General features: G+C 34.0%; 1 protein-coding gene across 1 annotated transcript in view; it reads left to right on the top strand.

Moving 5' to 3' along the window:
• LOC142351599 (ATP-binding cassette sub-family C member 4-like) overlaps positions 1 to 20,401 on the top strand; it is a 220,811-nt gene that overhangs the window by 195,833 nt on the left and 4,577 nt on the right. The window contains exons 8-10 of the mRNA XM_075403735.1: positions 11,290 to 11,439; positions 12,302 to 12,471; positions 13,160 to 13,309. Of these exons, the coding sequence (XP_075259850.1) occupies positions 11,290 to 11,439; positions 12,302 to 12,471; positions 13,160 to 13,309 (470 nt within the window). The remainder of the gene's footprint in view (positions 1 to 11,289; positions 11,440 to 12,301; positions 12,472 to 13,159; positions 13,310 to 20,401) is intronic.

Raw genomic sequence — 20,401 nt, 5'->3', positions numbered from 1 at the left:
GCGTGGGTGGAACGCATCTGTTTTCGAGGCAGACGCCCTAACCAGGCCTCCATGACTGCGTGATGACAAAACACATGTACGTCGCTTTGTGGAGTTTTAGAATGCTGCATTGATGAACCTGTAGAACAGAGGTTAATTACTTTTCAATTGCTACAGAATTGGGATATAAAAATAAGCCTGTTATTGGAATGCGTCGATGCTAATACACTGTCGTTGATGCTTTAAGAATTTTCTTAGCTTCATCAAGTTTTTTTGGATTGTTTGAAAGCCGTGCTTGTAAAACTCATCTTGAGGTTATTAATCCCGCAGCGTAATAATCATATAACATAAAAGATTATAATCATAAAATCGCCTTTTACCGTAAGTGAACAATGAAAAGAGTTTGCTTAGCCTCATAAAGTTTTACGGAGTGTTTAAAACGGTGCGTGTAAAATTCATCTTGATGCTGGTTATTAATCCAGCAGCGTAAAAATCATATAACATAAAAGATTATAATCTTATAATCACCTGTTAGCATAAGTGACATGATTCGTTCTATTGTTTTTGTGGGGCTGAAAATTGAATGACCCACTCACTAATTTCGACGAATGTTTCTCTGTTCTTTAAGGACTTCAGGAGAAAATGTACAACATAATTCCTATGTTTTTACAAATTGTAAACGCGTTTGACTTTTTTTGAAAAGGTTTTGCGCTTCTGTTCTCAAACCTGTTTTCAATTTCGGATCTAAAATGCCTGAGTTTCTAATATTAAGTGGGGGCCAAAAGTTGCCAGACCTATTATTTGTACTTCATCCCAATTTGTACTTCATCTTAAATACTTTCCTTGCTACCTAATTACTGAGGTCTGTTCTTTACCGTAAAACTTATTTTTTCCGTTCTACAAATTAAGTTAATGTTAGTGCAGTCAGCAGTAATCCAAGCTGCGTTAGAATACCCTATCTGATTTTTATTCAGACGCCCTAAACACTCTGCAATAACTGATGTTTAAATACGTTTTTGTAATTCTTTCTTGTTGCCCGATGTTTAAATCATGATGAATTTTCAATCTTATTTGATTGACTAGATTTTGTTGGCCAAATGGCATTTGTAGCATTTTAGTGTTTCCAGTGTTATTTGAGAGACACTTACTTGTTAACACAGAAATTGAACTCTTTAGAGTCAGGAAAATGATGGACATTTGCTTCACTTTTAATGATTTCATTATTTGTTTTTTTTTAGTAATCATATGTAATACTAGTTCTGCTGATTTTAAAACAATAATAAAAAGGTAACGGGAAAAGTGAAAGAATTCGAACCCGAGCTGTTGGAACCGCTGAGACTTTTAAAAATTTGGCCTATGAGTCAATTGCTTAAGCCAATTCAAATACGCTTGTGTTATCACGATACCTAAATGGAAATTGTTTAGCCCCTTTGACCATGCCCTGCATTTGGCTACTTAATCTGAATAAATTATAATGACCGAGAAAATTGTTCCATCAATTCATTTGTTCTTCAATCTAACTTATCAATCTCAAATTAATACCTCCCATTCGGAAATTTTTTGGCTAATATTTAGGGCAGTCTGCAACGTCCTCGGAAAAACTTTATTCGTTCATGCACTTCAATCAAAAGACCACTCCATGCCCTAATCAGTTGTAACTGATTTCCTTGATGAGAAAGATAAGTTCAAGTGTTGATTTTTACAAATGGTAAATCAGTTGAATAAAAGCATAAGCTAAGAAATTATACGTATAGTGTATTTGATATTAGTCAATTATGGATCGTGTGAGATTTTTTTGGCTAATCAGAAAATCTGCTCACAGTCAGCAGGATTTGAGCCTGCGTGGTTGGAACGAAATTGTTTTCGAGGCAGACGACCTAACCAGGCTGCCATGACTGCGTGATTACAAAACACATGTACATCGCTTTGTGGAGTTTTAGAATGCTGCATTGATTTACCTGTAGAACAGAGGTTAATTACTTTTCAATTGTTACAAAATGGGGATATAAAAATAAGCCTGTTATTGGAATGCGTCGATGCTAATAAACTGTCGTAGATGTTTTAAGAGTTTTTTTAGCTTCATCATGTTTTTTGGAGTGTTTAGAACCGTGCGTGTGAAACTCATCTTGAGGTTATTAATCCCGCAGCGTAAAAATCATATAACATATAAGATTAAAATCATATAATCACCTTTTACAATAACTTAACATTTATTCGTTCTTTTGTTTTTGTGGGGGCTGAAAATTGAATGACCCACTAATTGCATTCTACGATTGTTTCTCTGTTCTTTATGGACTTCATGAGAAAATGTACAATTTAATTCCCATGTTTTTGCAATAATTGTAATTATGTTTGACTTTTTTGAAAAGGTTAGGCGCTTCTGTTCTCAAACCTGTTTTCATTTTCGCATCTAAAATGCCTGAACTTCTAATATTTAGTGGGGGCCAAAAGTTGCCAGACCTATTATTTGTACTTCATCCCATCTTAAATACTTTCCTTGCTACCTAATTTCTGAGGTCTGTTCATTACCGTAACACTTATTAATTCCGGTCTGCAAATTAAGTTAATATTAGTGCAGTCAGCAGTAATCCCAGCTGCGTTAGAATACCCTATCTGATTTTTATTCAGAGGCCCTAACTACTCGGCAATAACTGATGTTTAAATACGTTTTTGTAATTCTTTCGTGTTGCCCTATGTTTAAATCCTGATGAATTTTCAATCTTATTTGATTGACTAGATTTTTTTGGCCACTTGGCATTTATAACATTTGAGTGTTTCCTGTGTTATTTGAGAGATACATATTTGTTAACACAGAAACTGAACCCTTTGGAATCAGGAAAATGATGGCCATTAGCTTCACTTTTAATGATTTCATTATTAGGTTTTTTAGTAATCATATGTAATACTAATACTGCTGATTTTACAACAATGATAAAAAGGTAACGAGAAAAGTGGCAGAATTCGAGCCCTAATCTGAATAAAGTTTAATAACCCAGAAAATTGTCCCATCAATTCGTTTGTTCTTCAATATAACTTATCAATCTCAAATTAATGCCTCCCATTTGGAATTTTTTTGGCTAATTTTCAGGGCACTCTGCAACGTCCTCGGAAGAACTTTTTTCGTTCATGCACTTCAATCAAATGAAATATCCATGCCCTAATCAGTTGTAACTGATTCACTTGATGAGAAAAATAAGTTCAAGTGTTGATTTTTACAAATGGTAAATCAGTTGAATAGAAGCATAAGCTAAGAAATTAACGTATAGTGTATTTGATATTAATCAATCGTGTATTGTGTGGTTTTTTGGGTAATAAGAAATTGTGCTCAAAGTCAGCAGGATTTGAATTTGCGTGGGTGGAACGCATCTGTTTTCGAGGCAGACGCCCTAACCAGACCTCCATGACTGCGTGATGACAAAACACATGTACGTCGCTTTGTGGAGTTTTAGAATGCTGCATTGATGAACCTGTAGAACAGAGGTTAATTACTTTTCAATTGCTACAGAATTAGGATATAAAAATAAGCCTGTTATTGGAATGCGTCGATGCTAATAAACTGTCGTAGATGTTTTAAGAATTTTCTTAGCTTCATCAAGTTTTTTTATATTGTTTTAAAGCCTTGCTTGTAAAACTCATCTTGAGGTTATTAATCCCGCAGCGTAATAATCATATAACATAAAAAATTATAATCATAAAATTGCCTTTTACCGTAAGTGAACAATGAAAAGAGTTTGCTTAGCCTCATAAAGTTTTACGGAGTGTTTAAAACCGTGCGTGTAAAAATCATATAACATATAAGATTATAATCTTATAATCACCTGTTAGCATAAGTGACAATGATTCGTTCTATTGTTTTTGTGGGGCTGAAAATTTAATGACCCACTCACTACGATCGACGAATGTTTCTCTGTTCTTTAAGGACTTCAGGAGAAAATGTACAATATAATTCCTATGTTTTTGCAATAATTGTAAACGCGTTTGACTTTTTTTGAAAAGGTTATGCGCTTCTGTTCTCAAACCTGTTTTCAATTTGGGATCTAAAATGCCTGAGTTTCTAATATAAAGTGAGGGCCAAAAGTCGCCAGACCTAATATTTGTCTTCATCTCTTAAATTTTTTTTTCTTGCTTCTGAATTTCTGAGGTCTGTTCATTACCGTAAAACTTATTATTTCCGGTCTACAAATTAAGTTAATATTACTGCAGTCAGCAGTAATTGAAACTCCGTTAGAATACCCTATTTGACTTCTATTCAGATGAACGCCCTAACTACTCGACTATAATTGATGTTTAAATATGTTTTTGTAATTCTTTCGTTTTGCCCGATGTTTAAATCCTTATGAATTTTCAATCTTATTTGATTGACTAGATTTTGTTGGCCACTTGGCATTTTTAACATTTTATTGTTTCCAGTGTTATTTGAGAGACATATGTTTGTTAACACAGAACTTAAATTCTTTAGAGTCAGGAAATGATGGCAATTAGCTTCTCTTTTAATGATTTCATTTTGGTTTTTTAGTAATCATATGTAATACTAGTAATGCTGATTTTAAATAAAAGTTAAAAAAGGAAACAGGAAAAGTGGCAGAATTCGAGCCTGATCAGGTGGAAATGTTAAGACTGTTAAAAATTTGGCGAATGGTTCAAGTGCTCGAGCCAACTCAAATGTGCTTATGTTTTATCTCGATGCCTAAAAGGTGTTAGTTCAGCCCTTTTGACAATGCCCTGTATTTGACTACCTAAACTGAATCAATTATCTTGACCAAAAATATGATTCTATTTTTTCGTTTGTATTTTAATCTAACTTATCAATCTCAAATTAATGCTTTCTTTTCGAAAATTTTTTTTCGGCTAATGTTCAGTGCACTCTGCGAAGTGCTTGGTAGAAGTTTTTAGTTCATGCACTTCAATCAAATGAACACTCCATGCCCTAATCAGTTGTAAATGATTCACTTGATGAGATTGAAAAGTTCAAGTATTGATTTTTCACAAATGGTACATCAGTTGAATAAAAGCGTAAGCTAAGAAATTATACGTATAGTGTATTTGATATTAATCAATCATGTATCGTGTGAGATTTTTTGGGAAATAAAAAAATGTGCTCACAGTTAGCAGGATTCGAACCTGTGCTGGTGGAACGCATCTTCTTTTGAGGCAGACGCCTATGTGATTTCAAAATGTATGTATGTCGCTTTGTAGAGTTTTAGAATGCTGCATTGATGAACTGTAGATCAGAGGTTTAGAGGTTTGTTCCTTTTCAATGGCTATAGAAGTGTTTTATTAGCTTCATCAAGTTTTTGGAGTGTTCGAGACCGTGCGTATAAAACTCATTTGGAGGTTATTAATCCTGCAGCGCAAAAGTCATAACATATAAGATTAAAATCATATAATCACCTTTTACCGTAAGTGAACATTGATTCGTTCTATTCTTTTTGTGGGGGCTGAAAACTTAATGACTCACTAACTGCATTCTAGGACGTTTTTTTCTATTCATTAAGGACTTCAGGAGAAAATTTACAACATAGTTCCCATGTTTTTGCAATAACTGTAATTATGTTTGACTTTTTTGAAAAGGTTAGGCACTTCTGTTCTCAAACCTGTTTTCATTTTCGCATCTAAAATGCCTGAATTTCTAATATTAAGTGGGAGCCAAAAGTTGCCAGACCTATTATTTGTACTTCATCCCATCTTAAATACTTTCCTTGCTACCTAAATTCTGAGATCTGTTCATTACCGTAACACTTATTAATTCCGGTCTGCAAATTAAGTTAATATTAGTGCAGTCAGCAGTAATCCAAGCTGCGTTAGAATACCCTATCTGATTTTTATTCAGACGCCCTAACTACTCGGCAATAACTGATGTTTAAATACGTTTTTTTAATTCTTTCGTGTTGCTCTATGTTTAAATCTTGATGAATTTTCAATCTTATTTGATTGACTAGATTTTTTTGGCCATTAGCATTTGAAAAAGTTAGGATCTGTTTTAGTTTTCGGATCTAAAATGCCTGGATTTCTTATATTAATTCGGGGCCAAAAGTTGCAAGACCTAATATTTGGACTTCATCTCCTTTTAAATATTTTTTCTTTGCTACTTAATTTCTGAGTTCACCTCACTGCCGTATAATTTTTTTCCAGGTAAAAAATTAAATTTATATTAGCGCAGTAAGCTGTAACTGAACCTCCTTGGGAAGGCCCTCTCTGTTTTTTAGTCAGACGTGCTGACTGTGACCACATTTTCTGATTGCCCAAAACAATTCTCACACAAACCATGATTGATAAATATCAAATACATTATACGTATAATTCGTTCCTGCGCGAGTGGAACGCATCTGCTTTTGAGGCAGACACCTTAACCGGTCCGCCATGACTGCGTGATCACAAAATATATGTATGTCGCTTTGTAGTGTTTTAGAATGCTGCATTGATAAACTGTAGAACAGAGGTTTATTCCTTTTCAATTGCTTCAGAAGTGCGGTATAAAACCAAGCTTGTTATTGGAATGCGTCGATGCTAATACACTGTCTTAGATGTATTATGAATTGTCGTAGCTCTACCAAGTTTATTGGAGTATTTAAAACCGTGCGTGTGAAACTCATCTTGAGGTTATTAATCCCGCAGCATAAAAATCATATAACATATAAGATTATAATCATATAATCACCTTTTACCATAACTTAACATCGATTCGTTCTTTTGTTTTTGTGGGGGCTGAAAATTGAATGAGCCACTAATTGCATTCTACGATTGTTTCTCTGTTCTTTATGGACTTCAGGAGAAAATGTACAATATAATTCCCATGTTTTTGCAATAATTGTAATTGTGTTTGACTTTTTTGAAAAGTTTAGGCGCTTCTGGTCTCAAACCTGTTATCATTTCCGGATCTAAAATTCCTGAATTTATAATATTAAGTGGGTGCCAAAAGTTGCAAGGCCTAATATTTGTACTTCATCTCCTCTTAAACATTTTTTGCTTGCTTCTTAATTTCTGTGGTCGGTTCATTAACTTAAAACTTATTATTTCCGGTCGACAAATTAAGTTATTTTTGGTGCACTCAGCAGTAATCGAACCTCCGTTAGATACCCTATCTGATTTCTATTCAGACGCCCTAACTACTCGGCAATAACTGATGTTTAAATACGTTTTTAATAGCCGCACAGCGATAGCTGAGGCTTTTATTGGCCTTTTCTTTGTTTTTTTTTACTATTCAACGAATGTGAATTGTATGGGGGCGCTGTCTTTTTTTAAGATCTGTTCACACATTTTCATGTTTTTTGAAGTCAAATTGGAGTAGTGATTTTCGTCACACCGGAACAGGAAGTGGAGCGAAAAAGAACCAATATTCGTTTTCTTGCTAGTGGTCTTTTGTTCACATGCGGCAGTTTCACTTTGATTTTTACTGTTTTTTTCGATTTTTTGGATCGGATTTTTTAAGTGGTATTCCCAATCCATTCATCGTCCGTTCTAGATCCATTCTAGTTTTCTTTGTAATCAAAGAAAATTCTTTGAATTGTACGTCAGGACTTGTCCTTCTATGTTTTTTTAATTTGTCGTCGCGATTTTTGTTCATTCGTTTACGCAATTTGAACTGAAGTTCGTGTGTGACGTTAATTTTTGCTCTTAGTGGAGCGAGCTTTTTTTTCATTCGAGTGATTAAATTTTTGGTCAGTCACACTTGACTTACCTCACTCTCAAAAATGACTTCCTCACATTGATATTGACTTTTATTCGTTTTAATTCAAAGAGATAAGGTCTTATGGGTGTGCGTAACTATAAATGAAGGTTATATGAGAGCAGCTAATAGAGGATGCAAAAAATTATACAGATTTTAAATCATAATATAACATATCAGCCTTCAATGGAAAGACGAGTTTTTTTGGTCTGTCTTTTTTACTGTTTTTTTGTGACTGCAGATCTACAAAGCTATTGCGGCTATTTTCTGGCAATCTGCCAGCTATGTTGTAATTCTTTCCTTTTGCCCGATGTTTGCATCCTGACGAATTTTCAATCTAATTGATTGACTAGATTTTGTTGGCCACTTGGCATTTGTATCATTTGAGTCTTTCCAGTGTTATTTGAGAAACAGATATTCGTTAACACAAAACTTGGATTCTTTAGAGTCGGAAAAATGGTGGCTATTAGCTCGACTTTTTATGATTTTGGCATTTTTTGTTTGAGTTATCATATGTATTACTAGTGCTGCTGATGATTTTTAAACGATGTTTAAAAAGGAAACGGGAAAAGTGGCCAAATTTGAGCACAAGCATGTGGAACCGTTGAGACTGTTAAAAATTTGGCGAATGAGTCAATTGCTCGAGCCAAATCAAATGTGCTTATGCTTTGTCTCGATGCCTAAAAGGAGTTAGTTTAGCCCCTTTGGCCATGCCTTGCATTTGACTATCTAAACTGAATAAATTGTCACGACCAAAAAAGTTGTTCTGTCAATTCGTTTGTTCTTTAATTTGACTGGTCAATCTCAAATTAATGCCTCCTATTGGGAAAATTTTCTTTTCATCTAACATTCAGGGCACTCTGCAACGTCCTCGGAAGAACTTTATTTGTTCATACACTTCAATCAAATTACTTTGAGTCTGCCGAACTGGTCAATACGGTGTTGGCTAAACCTGTCAAATTTCTAATCAGTAAGATTTCTTTGTAGTTCCAGTGGAAATGTTCGTCGAAAAGTTGATTTTTTAAGTTTAGAAGTTGGCGATGCTCTAACATTACAATTAGGTGCAGATAGTTTTCGAATCATTGGAGCCTAATGCTCTCCAAGTGATTGCCGAATGGTCGAGCATGCTTCAATTGCACTGTCATAGCAAAAATTTGTAAATGTCCTAGTTTTTGCTTATACGCTGTTCGTTTTCAAAGTTTTTATTGGTTTTTTGAGTGTTTAAGTATTTGTTGTTCTTGTTGCCGTCTCATCGCTTATTTTCAACAGTGACAGGTATCTCCGGTTACTAGGGAGGATTTATTTAATTGAAGAAATTCGTTCAATCCTCAGCTAATGCTTTCGGTGACTTTTATACTGTTGATGTTCAAAAAATATTAGCCAGCATTTTTAGTTACTGCAAAAATTGGTTGTATTTTGTTTTTTTTGCATTCTAATTCAGTTTCATTGGTCGCTAATAATGATTTAGTGATTGGAATGAACCGAATTTTCTGATTTTGCTTTGTTGTATGAGTTTGACATATTCTTTTCAAAAAAATGAAAGTTGAGTTTTTAGTCTTGCCTTGTTTTAATTTTTGCTGTCTAGTCGCTCACTCTAAAAACATAAAGTTCTCATTAACCTTGTAGATCAGTTTTTCGGTCAATTTGTCTGCTTCAATTTTAGCTAATGTTTGAGGTACCTTTTGTTTTCGAACTTTTAAGAGACTATATGTATCGTGCCTTCATTTGTAGTTATGTTGTCCATTTTTAGCCATTAGAACTGCTAAAAGATATTTTACGACTTTTAAAATTTTGTGATATTTTGTGGCTAAGGAGCCTGGAGTGTAGTTATGTTTTTTATTTTACTTTGACTCCACTGATTTTCAAAAATTTTCTGATTTCCAATTTCCTTTGTTTTTGCCTGTTTTTTGCTTTGCCTGCCACTGTTTCCAACTAGATTGTTATATTGTGTACTCATCCTAAGAATGCATAGTGTCAATGTTGGCTCAAATGTGTTAATATCATCAAAAGGTTCTAGATCTTGATAAACTCTATATTCTGGAAGATGAATTTTTCTAATTGTTACTAGATTTTCGTCTATTTTTGCTCATATAGAATCATAGATTTTTTGCCGGTTATGGTTTGATTTTGCTCATAAAATCTTACTTGTAAGGTAATTAGTTGATTTCATTCTTTTGGTTGTAATTCAGGGCATGTCCTGCTGTTTTTTTTGTTAACCTGAAAAGTTGCCTGTTTTCATAACTGCTACTTCAAGAGTTTCCGTACATTTTAATGAAATTTTGATTCGAACTATCCGCTGGGCTTTTCAGGACCTCTAGCCTCTTTTATACCATGACGTAGCTAACGTTCTTTTATTCTTGTAAGTGAGTGTTGTCTCTTTGAACAAAAGTCTCCTGAAGTTTTATCAAGTATTTTTCATCCGATCGTATTGTATTTTTTTATTATCGCTTTGTATTGTATTTTGAAACACAATTGTCCGATCTCAATTTTTCTTTTTGAGGTTCTATTTTTTTTTTAAAAAAAAAACGTAACATTTCGGTCCCTCGATATGCGCACTCTAGTTTTGCCAGCGAAACAACATGCTTCCTGAAATAGAAGAATTTCTTGAGTATTTTATTACACTATTCTCAACAAAAACTTTGTTAGAGTGATATTTTTGGGTCTTTTCTAACATCGTTTAATTAGTTTTTTTTTCATGATTTTGCTCGATTTTTGTGCTTGGAACCTGTCATTTTTAGGCAACATTTTCATGCGTGGCAGGCTCTGGCCTTTGATCGCAGGATCAGTTTTTCTTGCACTTTTTTCTTCAACTCATCTGGTAAACATTAAAACAACGAAGAAGTATAACCATGTTTTCTGTGTAAGCGTCAAAATTATCACGCCTTCTTTCACACCTTACTTCATAAATTAATGGGCACAAATCGCGTGCAAAAAAAAGCACAAATCATGCTGTACGGAGTTTTTGGTGCCATAGTTATACACCTTTAAATTCTTCTATCAGGTTCAAATTTTTTTCCATTCTTGTTTTTTATTGTGATCAATTAATAGGTCATTTAAAAAAGTGTCTATAACTTTGTTTTGAACCTTCATATCTTCTGGCATGGCGCTCCCTGTGACCGTAACTTTTATGTTGCTCGAATTTGGTTAAGAATTTATAATTTCCGATTTCTCTTTCATTGCCTAAACTCTATAGAAATTGGTATAGAAAGTGATAGAAAAAGGCGTCTACTGGTACCGAATTTTTCATTAATTTTACTTAAAGCTGGTTTCCATTATTTGATACAATGTAAAAGTTAATGATACTTACCTATGCTTAATACCTTTAATTTCTCTGTATGTCACAGCCAATTTCCTTTAAGATAGGTTTAATTCAGTACCGACAGACGCTTGTGATGTTCTGAAGCTGAAGCAGTTTATTCGGTCTTTGGGTCAAGTCGCCGCAGAGGGATGTCTTTTAATCCGGATTGTTTTTTTAACATTATTCGATTTTTCGTCTAATCCAGAAGGATATTGAGAGATATATTTTTAAAAATTGTGCCATGCAATTCGAACGTTCTCAACTCTCAAGTCAGTAATTTATCTTAATTAATTGACGCCATTGTACTGTATGGCTTATAACAAAATGTTTGTTTATTTTCTCGCAGGCGATAGTGTTGATAGTGGCTGTGTTGTTTTCCCTGTACGAAGTGGGCGACCTCACCCCAGCTGACATTGGGTTCATGTTGTCCTACACCACAGCTATGCTGGGCATGACACAGTACATGGTCAGACAGGCGTGCGAAGTTGACAATCTGGTGAGCTTAAAACAATTTTATGAAGTTACAAATATTAAGTGAAGATCTATTTGTTCACTCTCCCCTCCACTCTAATTGTGAAAAAACACTTACGTACATGCGCGTTTGCTTTTGTTTTTTTTTTTTTGGGGGGGGGGGGGGGTTAATATTTAATTTGGGGTGTCTTGAACAGCGAGCGAAACAGAATAGGTCATCTCACTTCTCAAGATCACAGGTGATTCACGATCACAATTTACTTGATCGCAATTGATCAAATGACTGGTCGATGAACTAAGTTTGTTACACCTGGAATCCTGTACCGAATTTCTTCAAAAATAAGTTTTTCTGCCGGATATTTTGGGTAAAGTCACTATCGCAAATTGTTATGTATGTCGTGACGACCTCCTTGGTAGTAGGTTTTGCTTTCGGTCAATATATTTGACGTTAAATCTTTTGAAAAACTCCTAGTCCAGGTTTTTATGTAAAGTTTAATTTGTACCCTACTCAAGACCATTAGGTTGTCTAATACAATGCTTGCTAAAATATCTTATGCTAGATGGCTGCAACATTTTTAGAATCTTTTAGGATAAACACCTTTTAGGGTAATTTAAATAGAAATTTTAAGATTTTTTGTTTTTCCTAGTCAAAATAAAGAGCATATCATACGTGACAAGCTTCCATCCTTTGTCCTTACGTTCATGTACTATTGCAAGATAAACGCGTTTGTCCCGTGAGGTAACCATTTTTAAACTGGAATCATGCAATATACCCTTCCCGTCTTGACTACGATTAGAATTTTAAAAAATATATAATTCGAACGTTTATCTTATGGCACCAGATTGCAATCTCTCCATATAAGGAAAGTGAATGGTGTTTTCTACAGATGACGTCAGTGGAACGAATGAGGGAATACACATACTTGCCAGTGGAATTGGAGGAACCGGATCCTATAGAGCCGGGACCCGGCTGGCCGAAAGGTGGACGAATCCAGCTCATCAATGTCTCCCTCTCTTACGATTTGGACGACGGCTCCACTCACATGGCCCTAAAAGGAATTTGTTTCCTTCTTCCTCCTCGTGAACAAATTATAGCATAAGATCATCTCATAAATTTTATTGCGTAACCGGACCTGGCTGTAAGTCAATTTCAGTACTGGGTCTAATTGCCAGTCTAATATCAGTACTCATTCAGAGGTATGATTATGTCACTTTGTACACTTGTCAATCTTGTGCACGTCTTAGTCTAGACTTGACAAGTCTAAAAATAGCGTAAAATGTCGGAAAAACGCCGAAATAAGCCAAAAAATTGTCAAAATATGGATCGAAAACCCCAGAAAAACCGCAAAAAAAGAGGATTATGCGCATTTTGGGTGGCCACTTAGCCTCTAGTGTGCTATTAATTGAGAAAATATTATACATAAATTAACATTTGTCGAAAAATTGATTCTTTAGTTTTTGTTATCTGAATACAGTTGAGATTAGACACTGGAATTGAGTAATATACATTTTATTTGTACGGCCATCCAAGCAAAATAAAAATATGCCGATGTCATCTCGGAAACTTTGCGCTTACTTCACTTTTTTCAAAAAATGGCATGTTTGATTGTCACCAGATTTACTTGAGCATAAATTATAAAATTTAAATGAAAGTAAAGTGAAGTACAAAAAAAGTTAAATATATAAGTAAAATTTGGTATTTTCCACCTATAATGAAAGTGGAAGGAAACAATTTCTTTCGAAGGCCTCAACTTGACGATTGATCACGCTGAAAAGATAGGAGTGTGTGGACGAACGGGTGCGGGTAAAAGTTCTCTGATGGTAATGTTGACACGACTGTTTGAAGTCTCGGAGGGCACTGTGTTGATTGATGGGCTGGACTGCTCCAAACTCAGGTTATTATAGCCGAGCTTCGAATCATCTTTTAGATTCGACAACTCATTTTGCTTCTAGAATTAGTCAATTATTGGATATATATGTTCCGAAGCAAGTTCCCGTACCAAATTGAAACAACAGGCCATTTGGTCCTTTTTGAAAGCGCTTTTGCTAGAATATGGGTCTATTAATTGGTCGCCCCATACCACAAAATCGGATTTTGGCATTTTGTGGAATCAGATAGAATAAACTAGTGGAAGATAGCACAATTTTTAGTATAAAAATGAACAACCAAATAAATATGAATTGTCCTTATAAATATTCAAATGATACTACGCGATTAGATATTTATGGATTGGCATGTAAACGTTTGACCTTTAGTTAAAGTTATGAGATTTAAATGTTTGAATTTTTTTTAAAATGTACCTTTCGAAGGTTAGTTGCTAATTCAATCTGTTGTCGCAGTATATTGCTTGAAACTTGTCACTTAACTGTAAATTCCCTTAAGGTAATAATTGATTATTACTGGGCAACTTATATGGGTGATTGAAAGCCCTTGAATAATTTTTTACTTTTCGAAAATTGGTCTTAAGGGTGTTTAAATCGGACTTTAAATTTCTGTAGTTAACATTGGAACACAAGTAATATGACTGTGGTCTCCTCAGATTAAAAAATAATTTTATTTTCGACTGAATAATCTCCAGTGATCAACACAAAACTCTGTTTCTTCCCTCAAAATAGGACAAATTTCCGATTTAATTTGGTTGTTCAATAGTTTGTGTAGCACATTCTGAATCGAAAAGGGCGCCAGAGAAAAAATTTTGATAACGTTTTACTTCTTTTCTATCCATCTGTTAGCTAATTTTTTCAAAATTTAATTTTACCTATGCGATTGCTTCAAATGATTTGTCAAATTTCAACTTCTGGGTTTCTTTTATTCAAGGATCGAATAGCTCAAAATAAATCTAACCATTTCTGATTCCAACGCCAGCAAAAGTTCTCACCCTTTTAGTTTGCGCTTTTTCGGTTTTGTTTTAAATTTGTGCGCCTTTGTTTGCTCAACAGTTTGAAAAGTCAAATTTTTAGATCACATAATAAGAAAAACTGCGTCTAAATGTTGTAGAATTCAAACGACATCTACAGCCATCAACAAATTGTTTTGACTCGAGCAGAACAATTTTCATTTTTTTTTTCATTTTTTTCAGGTTTTGTTTTTATGTTTTTGGAACTTTTTTTGCTCATTCGAATGTGAGGCCACTTAACTGAGTTTTCTTAAAGCAGCTGCATAGATCTTCAAAGCATGCACAATTTTTGTCTGCAACAACCATTGGTTCACAATCATTTTAATATCACTTAATTGATTTGAACACAATCGATCAAATTTAGACCTCTTTTTAATTCAACAAAGGAGCGTCGAGAAGGAAAAAGTAGTCTTGGATTGTGCTTAGCTGGTTCACATGATGATTTCATCATCTTCTTGAGGTGCTGTTTTTTTAATATTTTTTGTTCTCGACTTCCTTGACCAATGTTTTGTCCGAAATACATAATTTATTATCATTTACTTTTTTTTCAGTTAAATGCTTTCAAACAATGTTAGAAGCAATTATTGAAGTTTTTATACAAAACTTTTCCCTGATTGTTTTTTGGTGAATTTTTTGCATTTAAGTCTGATTTGTTTTTGTTCTGATTTGCTCTCTTATTTCCCAAATTTAAGCCGTTGAACTCAGTTGACTGTAGTTTACTATTGAAATCATATCAGATGTTCAGCGAAATTTGTTTGTTGTTGTATCTCCTTAATGATCTAAAATAACCTGTAATAACCTTATTTAAAGGCATTTTTAAACTTTCAAAAAAATTTATACTTTGTCGTTTCGGTCGTATGAAATTTCCTGTATAATGATAGCTTTCATTGGTTTTTCATGGAAGAATAGAAGAACCGATATTCTGATATTAGTAGATAGCTGATGGCTTTCATGACTTTGAAAACAATCGTTTTCCAAAATTAAAAAAAAAAAACTTTTTAACTTCGCAATTTTGTTCTTTTTATGTTTCTTTTTGTTACCTAATCTGGTTAGTTAATTACAGGTCAAATATGACATAATGGGTGTCAAGGGAATAAAAGGGATTGGTGTCCCAAAATCTCTTGTTTTAAAGAATTTGTTATGACCTTACTGGCTTCGACACCGGTTTTTCACAAAAAAAGTAAATTAATTTGATTTTTGTCATATTTGACGTTCTTTTTTTAGATGCAAGAAATATTCTGGATAATTACAGGTCTCTAGGGCTTCCTTTTCATGAATAAACGACCCTGTTTAAATAGCTCTTTTTGTAATTATTGCCTTTCATGACATTGAATGTAGTTTTGTTTCGAAAAAAAAATTAAAAGTATTACATACTTTAGCACTTCGTGTTTTTGTCAACTTGTTACCTAGTCTTACTAATGAACGGCCACGTACTACATTATAGCTGTTTGAAGAAGGCGCAATCAAATATATTTTGAGTGCCAAATTTTGGCTTGACGGTTTTGACAGCGTTTTCTGGCAAGTTTCAAATGAAATTTTGTTTGTTCTTTGTTGTTCTTTTTAGCCGCTTTAAAAAATGAATAAGGACAGGTCCTAATGCCCTTCTATAGAAGCAGTGGTAATCGTAAATTTGTGGTAATATTAATTGATTCCTAATGGTATTTATTACTTTGAAGTTAACTGTTTCAAAAAAATAAGTTAATTTTTTTACTTTACTGTTTTTGTTCTTTTTTTGTATAATTGTTACCAAACCTTTTATGGACTGGTCGCATATGTTTTCTGGTGATTTATAAGTTATTTTTGTTTGGTTTTAGGTTTATCGGACGGTATGTTGACTTTGTTATTAAATTTAGTTTTTAAGAGGGACATAAATTTTTTGATGTAATTAATGTTTGTTGTTGTTGTTGTTTGATTTTGCTGTTCGTCTTGACTCGCTTTCTTAATATTGACATATTACAGCAATCTAATGCATCAAATTTTACTCCACTGAGTGATTTGCTTTGGAGGCTATCTTATCGTTCATACAGACTTTTTTGAAAAAGACTTGGGCTTTTTTGGGATTCGCAAAAAATAATTTTTGGGTTTTTCTATCTGTTCCTCATTTGGTAGACAATTATGCCAAAATTGTGGATGGGCGGGGTCGGAACCTTATGTGCCATCGCACATTACCGAGCCGCCTTGTTGTATTTCCTAGTCAAAAGAAAGAACTTATCATACGTGGCAAGCTTCCATCCTTTGTCCTTACGTTCATGTACTATTGCAAGATAAACGCGTTTGTCCCGTGAGGTAACCATTTTTAAACTGGAATCATGCAATATACCCTTCCCGTCTTGACTACGATTAGAATTTTAAAAAAATATAATTCGAACGTTTATCTTATGGCACGAGATTGCAATCTCTCCATACAAGGAAAGTGAATGGTGTTTTCTACAGATGACGTCAGTGGAACAAATGAGGGAATACACATACTTGCCAGTGGAATTGGAGGAACCGGATCCTATAGAGCCGGGACCCGGCTGGCCGAAAGGTGGACGAATCCAGCTCATCAATGTCTCCCTCTCTTACGATTTGGACGACGGCTCCACTCACATGGCCCTAAAAGGAATTTGTTTCCTTCTTCCCCCTCGTGAACAAATTATAGCATAAGATCATGTCATAATTTTTACTGCGTAACCGGACCTGGCTCTTAGTCAATTTAAGTACTGGGTCTAATTGCAAGTCTAATATCAGTACTCATTCAGAGGTATGATCATGTCACTTTGTACCCTTGTAAATCTTTGCAAGTCTTAGTCAAGACTTGGCAAGTCTAAAAATAGCGTAAAATGTCGGAAAAACGCCGAAATAAGCCAAAAAATTGTCAAAATATGGATCGAAAACCCCAGAAAAACCGCAAAAAAAGAGGATTATGCGCATTTTGGGTGGCCACTTAGCCTCTAGTGTGCTATTAATTGAGAGAATATTATACATAAATTAACATTTGTCGAAAAATTGATTCTTTAGTTTTTGTTATCTGAATACAGTTGAGATTAGACACTGGAATTGAGTAATATACATTTTATTTGTACGGCCATCCAAGCAAAATAAAAATATGCCGATGTCATCTCGGAAACTTTGCGCTTACTTCACTTTTTTCAAAAAATGGCATGTTTGATTGTCACCAGATTTACTTGAGCATAAATTATAAAATTTAAATGAAAGTAAAGTGAAGTACAAAAAAAGTTAAATATATAAGTAAAATTTGGTATTTTCCACTTATAATGAAAGGGAAGGAAACAATTTCTTTCGAAGGCCTCAACTTGACAATTGATCACGCTGAAAAGATAGGAGTGTGTGGACGAACGGGTGCGGGTAAAAGTTCCCTGATGGTGATGTTGACACGACTGTTTGAAGTCTCGGAGGGCACTGTGTTGATTGATGGGCTGGACTGCTCCAAACTCAGGTTACTATAGCCGAGCTTCGAATCATCTTTTAGATTCGACAACTCATTTTGCTTCTAGAATTAGTCAATTATTGGATATGTTCCGAAGCAAGTTCCCGTACCAAATTGAAACAACAGGCCATTTGGTCCTTTTTGAAAGCGCTTTTGCTAGAATATGGGTCTATTAATTGGTCGCCCCATACCACAAAATCGGATTTTGGCATTTTGTGGAATCAGATAGAATAAACTAGTGGAAGATAGCACAATTTTTCGTATAAAAATGAACAACCAAATAAATATGAATTGTCCTTATGAATATTCAAATGATACTACGCGATTAGATATTTATGGATTGACATGTAAACGTTTGACCTTTAGTTAAAGTTATGAGATTTAAATGTTTGAATTTTTTTTAAAATGTACCTTTCGAAGGTTAGTTGCTAATTCAATCTGTTGTCGCAGTATATTGCTTGAAACTTGTCACTGAACTGTAAATTCCCTTAATGTAATAATTGAATATTACTGGGCAACTTATATGGGTGATTGAAAGCCCTTGAATAATTTTTTACTTTTCGAAAATTGGTCTTAAGGGTGTTTAAATCGGACTTTAAATTTCTGTAGTTAACATTGGAACACAAGTAATATGACTGTGGTCTCCTCAGATTAAAAAATAATTTTATTTTCGACTGAATAATCTCCAGTGATCAACACAAAACTCTGTTTCTTCCCTCAAAATAGGACAAATTTCCGATTTAATTTGGTTGTTCAATAGTTTGTGTAGCACATTCTGAATCGAAAAGGGCGCCAGAGAAAAAATTTTGATAACGTTTTACTTCTTTTCTATCCATCTGTTAGCTAATTTTTTCAAAATTTAATTTTACCTATGCGATTGCTTCAAATGATTTGTCAAATTTCAACTTCTGGGTTTCTTTTATTCAAGGATCGAATAGCTCAAAATAAATCTAACCATTTCTGATTCCAACGCCAGCAAAAGTTCTCACCCTTTTAGTTTGCGCTTTTTCGGTTTTGTTTTAAATTTGTGCGCCTTTGTTTGCTCAATAGTTTGAAAAGTCAAATTTTTAGATCACATAATAAGAAAAACTGCGTCTAAATGTTGTAGAATTCAAACGACATCTACAGCCATCAACAAATTGTTTTGACTCGAGCAGAACAATTTTCATTTTTTTTTCATTTTTTTCAGGTTTTGTTTTTATGTTTTTGGAACTTTTTTTGCTCATTCGAATGTGAGGCCACTTAACTGAGTTTTCTTAAAGCAGCTGCATAGATCTTCAAAGCATGCACAATTTTTGTCTGCAACAACCATTGGTTCACAATCATTTTAATATCACTTAATTGATTTGAACACAATCGATCAAATTTAGACCTCTTTTTAATTCAACAAAGGAGCGTCGAGAAGGAAAAAGTAGTCTTGGATTGTGCTCAGCTGGTTCACATGATGATTTCATCATCTTCTTGAGGTGCTGTTTTTTTAATATTTTTTGTTCTCGACTTCCTTGACCAATGTTTTGTCCGAAATACATAATTTATTATCATTTACTTTTTTTTCAGTTAAATGCTTTCAAACAATGTTAGAAGCAATTATTGAAGTTTTTATACAAAACTTTTCCCTGATTGTTTTTTGGTGAATTTTTTGCATTTAAGTCTGATTTGTTTTTGTTCTGATTTGCTCTCTTATTTCCCAAATTTAAGCCGTTGAACTCAGTTGACTGTAGTTTACTATTGAAATCATATCAGATGTTCAGCGAAATTTGTTTGTTGTTGTATCTCCTTAATGATCTAAAATAACCTGTAATAACCTTATTTAAAGGCATTTTTAAACTTTCAAAAAAATTGTGGGATTTCTATTCGGTCGAGGGCAATTCATCCAAAGCTAGTCGGTTTTTTTTGTTTTTGCAAATCAAAATTTTGTCGCTCAAGCGTTTCTTGTATTTAATCATTCGATTCAGTTTGATGACGTCATTGTGCTATGCTAGGCATCATCATCATCATACCAAAAATGCATAAAATTCTGGATGGAGGCAGTTGCCTATTCAACAGGACAAAACAAATCCAGCGGCAGGTTTCAGCAAGAAACTCATTTGTTGATAGTTGCAAATTGATTTCTTTCAATAGAATTACAAATTATTTTTGAAAAAAATACTAGTTAAATAAAACTTTTTTTGATGACTTAGTTTAGTTTCCCATAGTCACTTAAAAAGAACTGGTTTTTTGTTTAAAAAACAATTTGTGTTCCTATGATCTTGCTATTTTGTCCAATTAATAGATAATGAAAAACTTTCGTCACTAGATACCAATTTCAGCTCTTATATCCGAACTCCCTGGTGTAGAGAGGAGGTGACACAACAGAGTTTGGTGTCTTTTTACTCTAAAGAAACATTTTGGAGCCCATACAATGAGGAAAATCTAAATATATTCCGCCTCTCGTATTGAATGAAAGTTGCATATTCTATAAGCATTCAGTCACCTCTTATCGATGTAAATTCTGCAGTACACACAAGATATTGTCATAGCTACTGTCAAAGTATCTGCTTAATACGCAATAAAGTATCATTGCTCATTCGCCAATACGTATAAGTAAAACAAGGATCTAATGGACCTAGTTAGCAGAAAATGTTGTTCCTGTAAGTTTCAATAGCAGTACTGGTGATCAT

The sequence above is a fragment of the Convolutriloba macropyga genome, chromosome 13 (genome assembly GCF_964194025.1).
Source record: "Convolutriloba macropyga chromosome 13, txConMacr16.3, whole genome shotgun sequence".
NCBI classification, from domain to species: Eukaryota; Metazoa; Xenacoelomorpha; order Acoela; family Convolutidae; genus Convolutriloba; species Convolutriloba macropyga.
The sequence above is the reverse complement of the archived record's forward strand: the minus strand, read 5'-3'. Positions and strand labels throughout refer to the sequence as shown.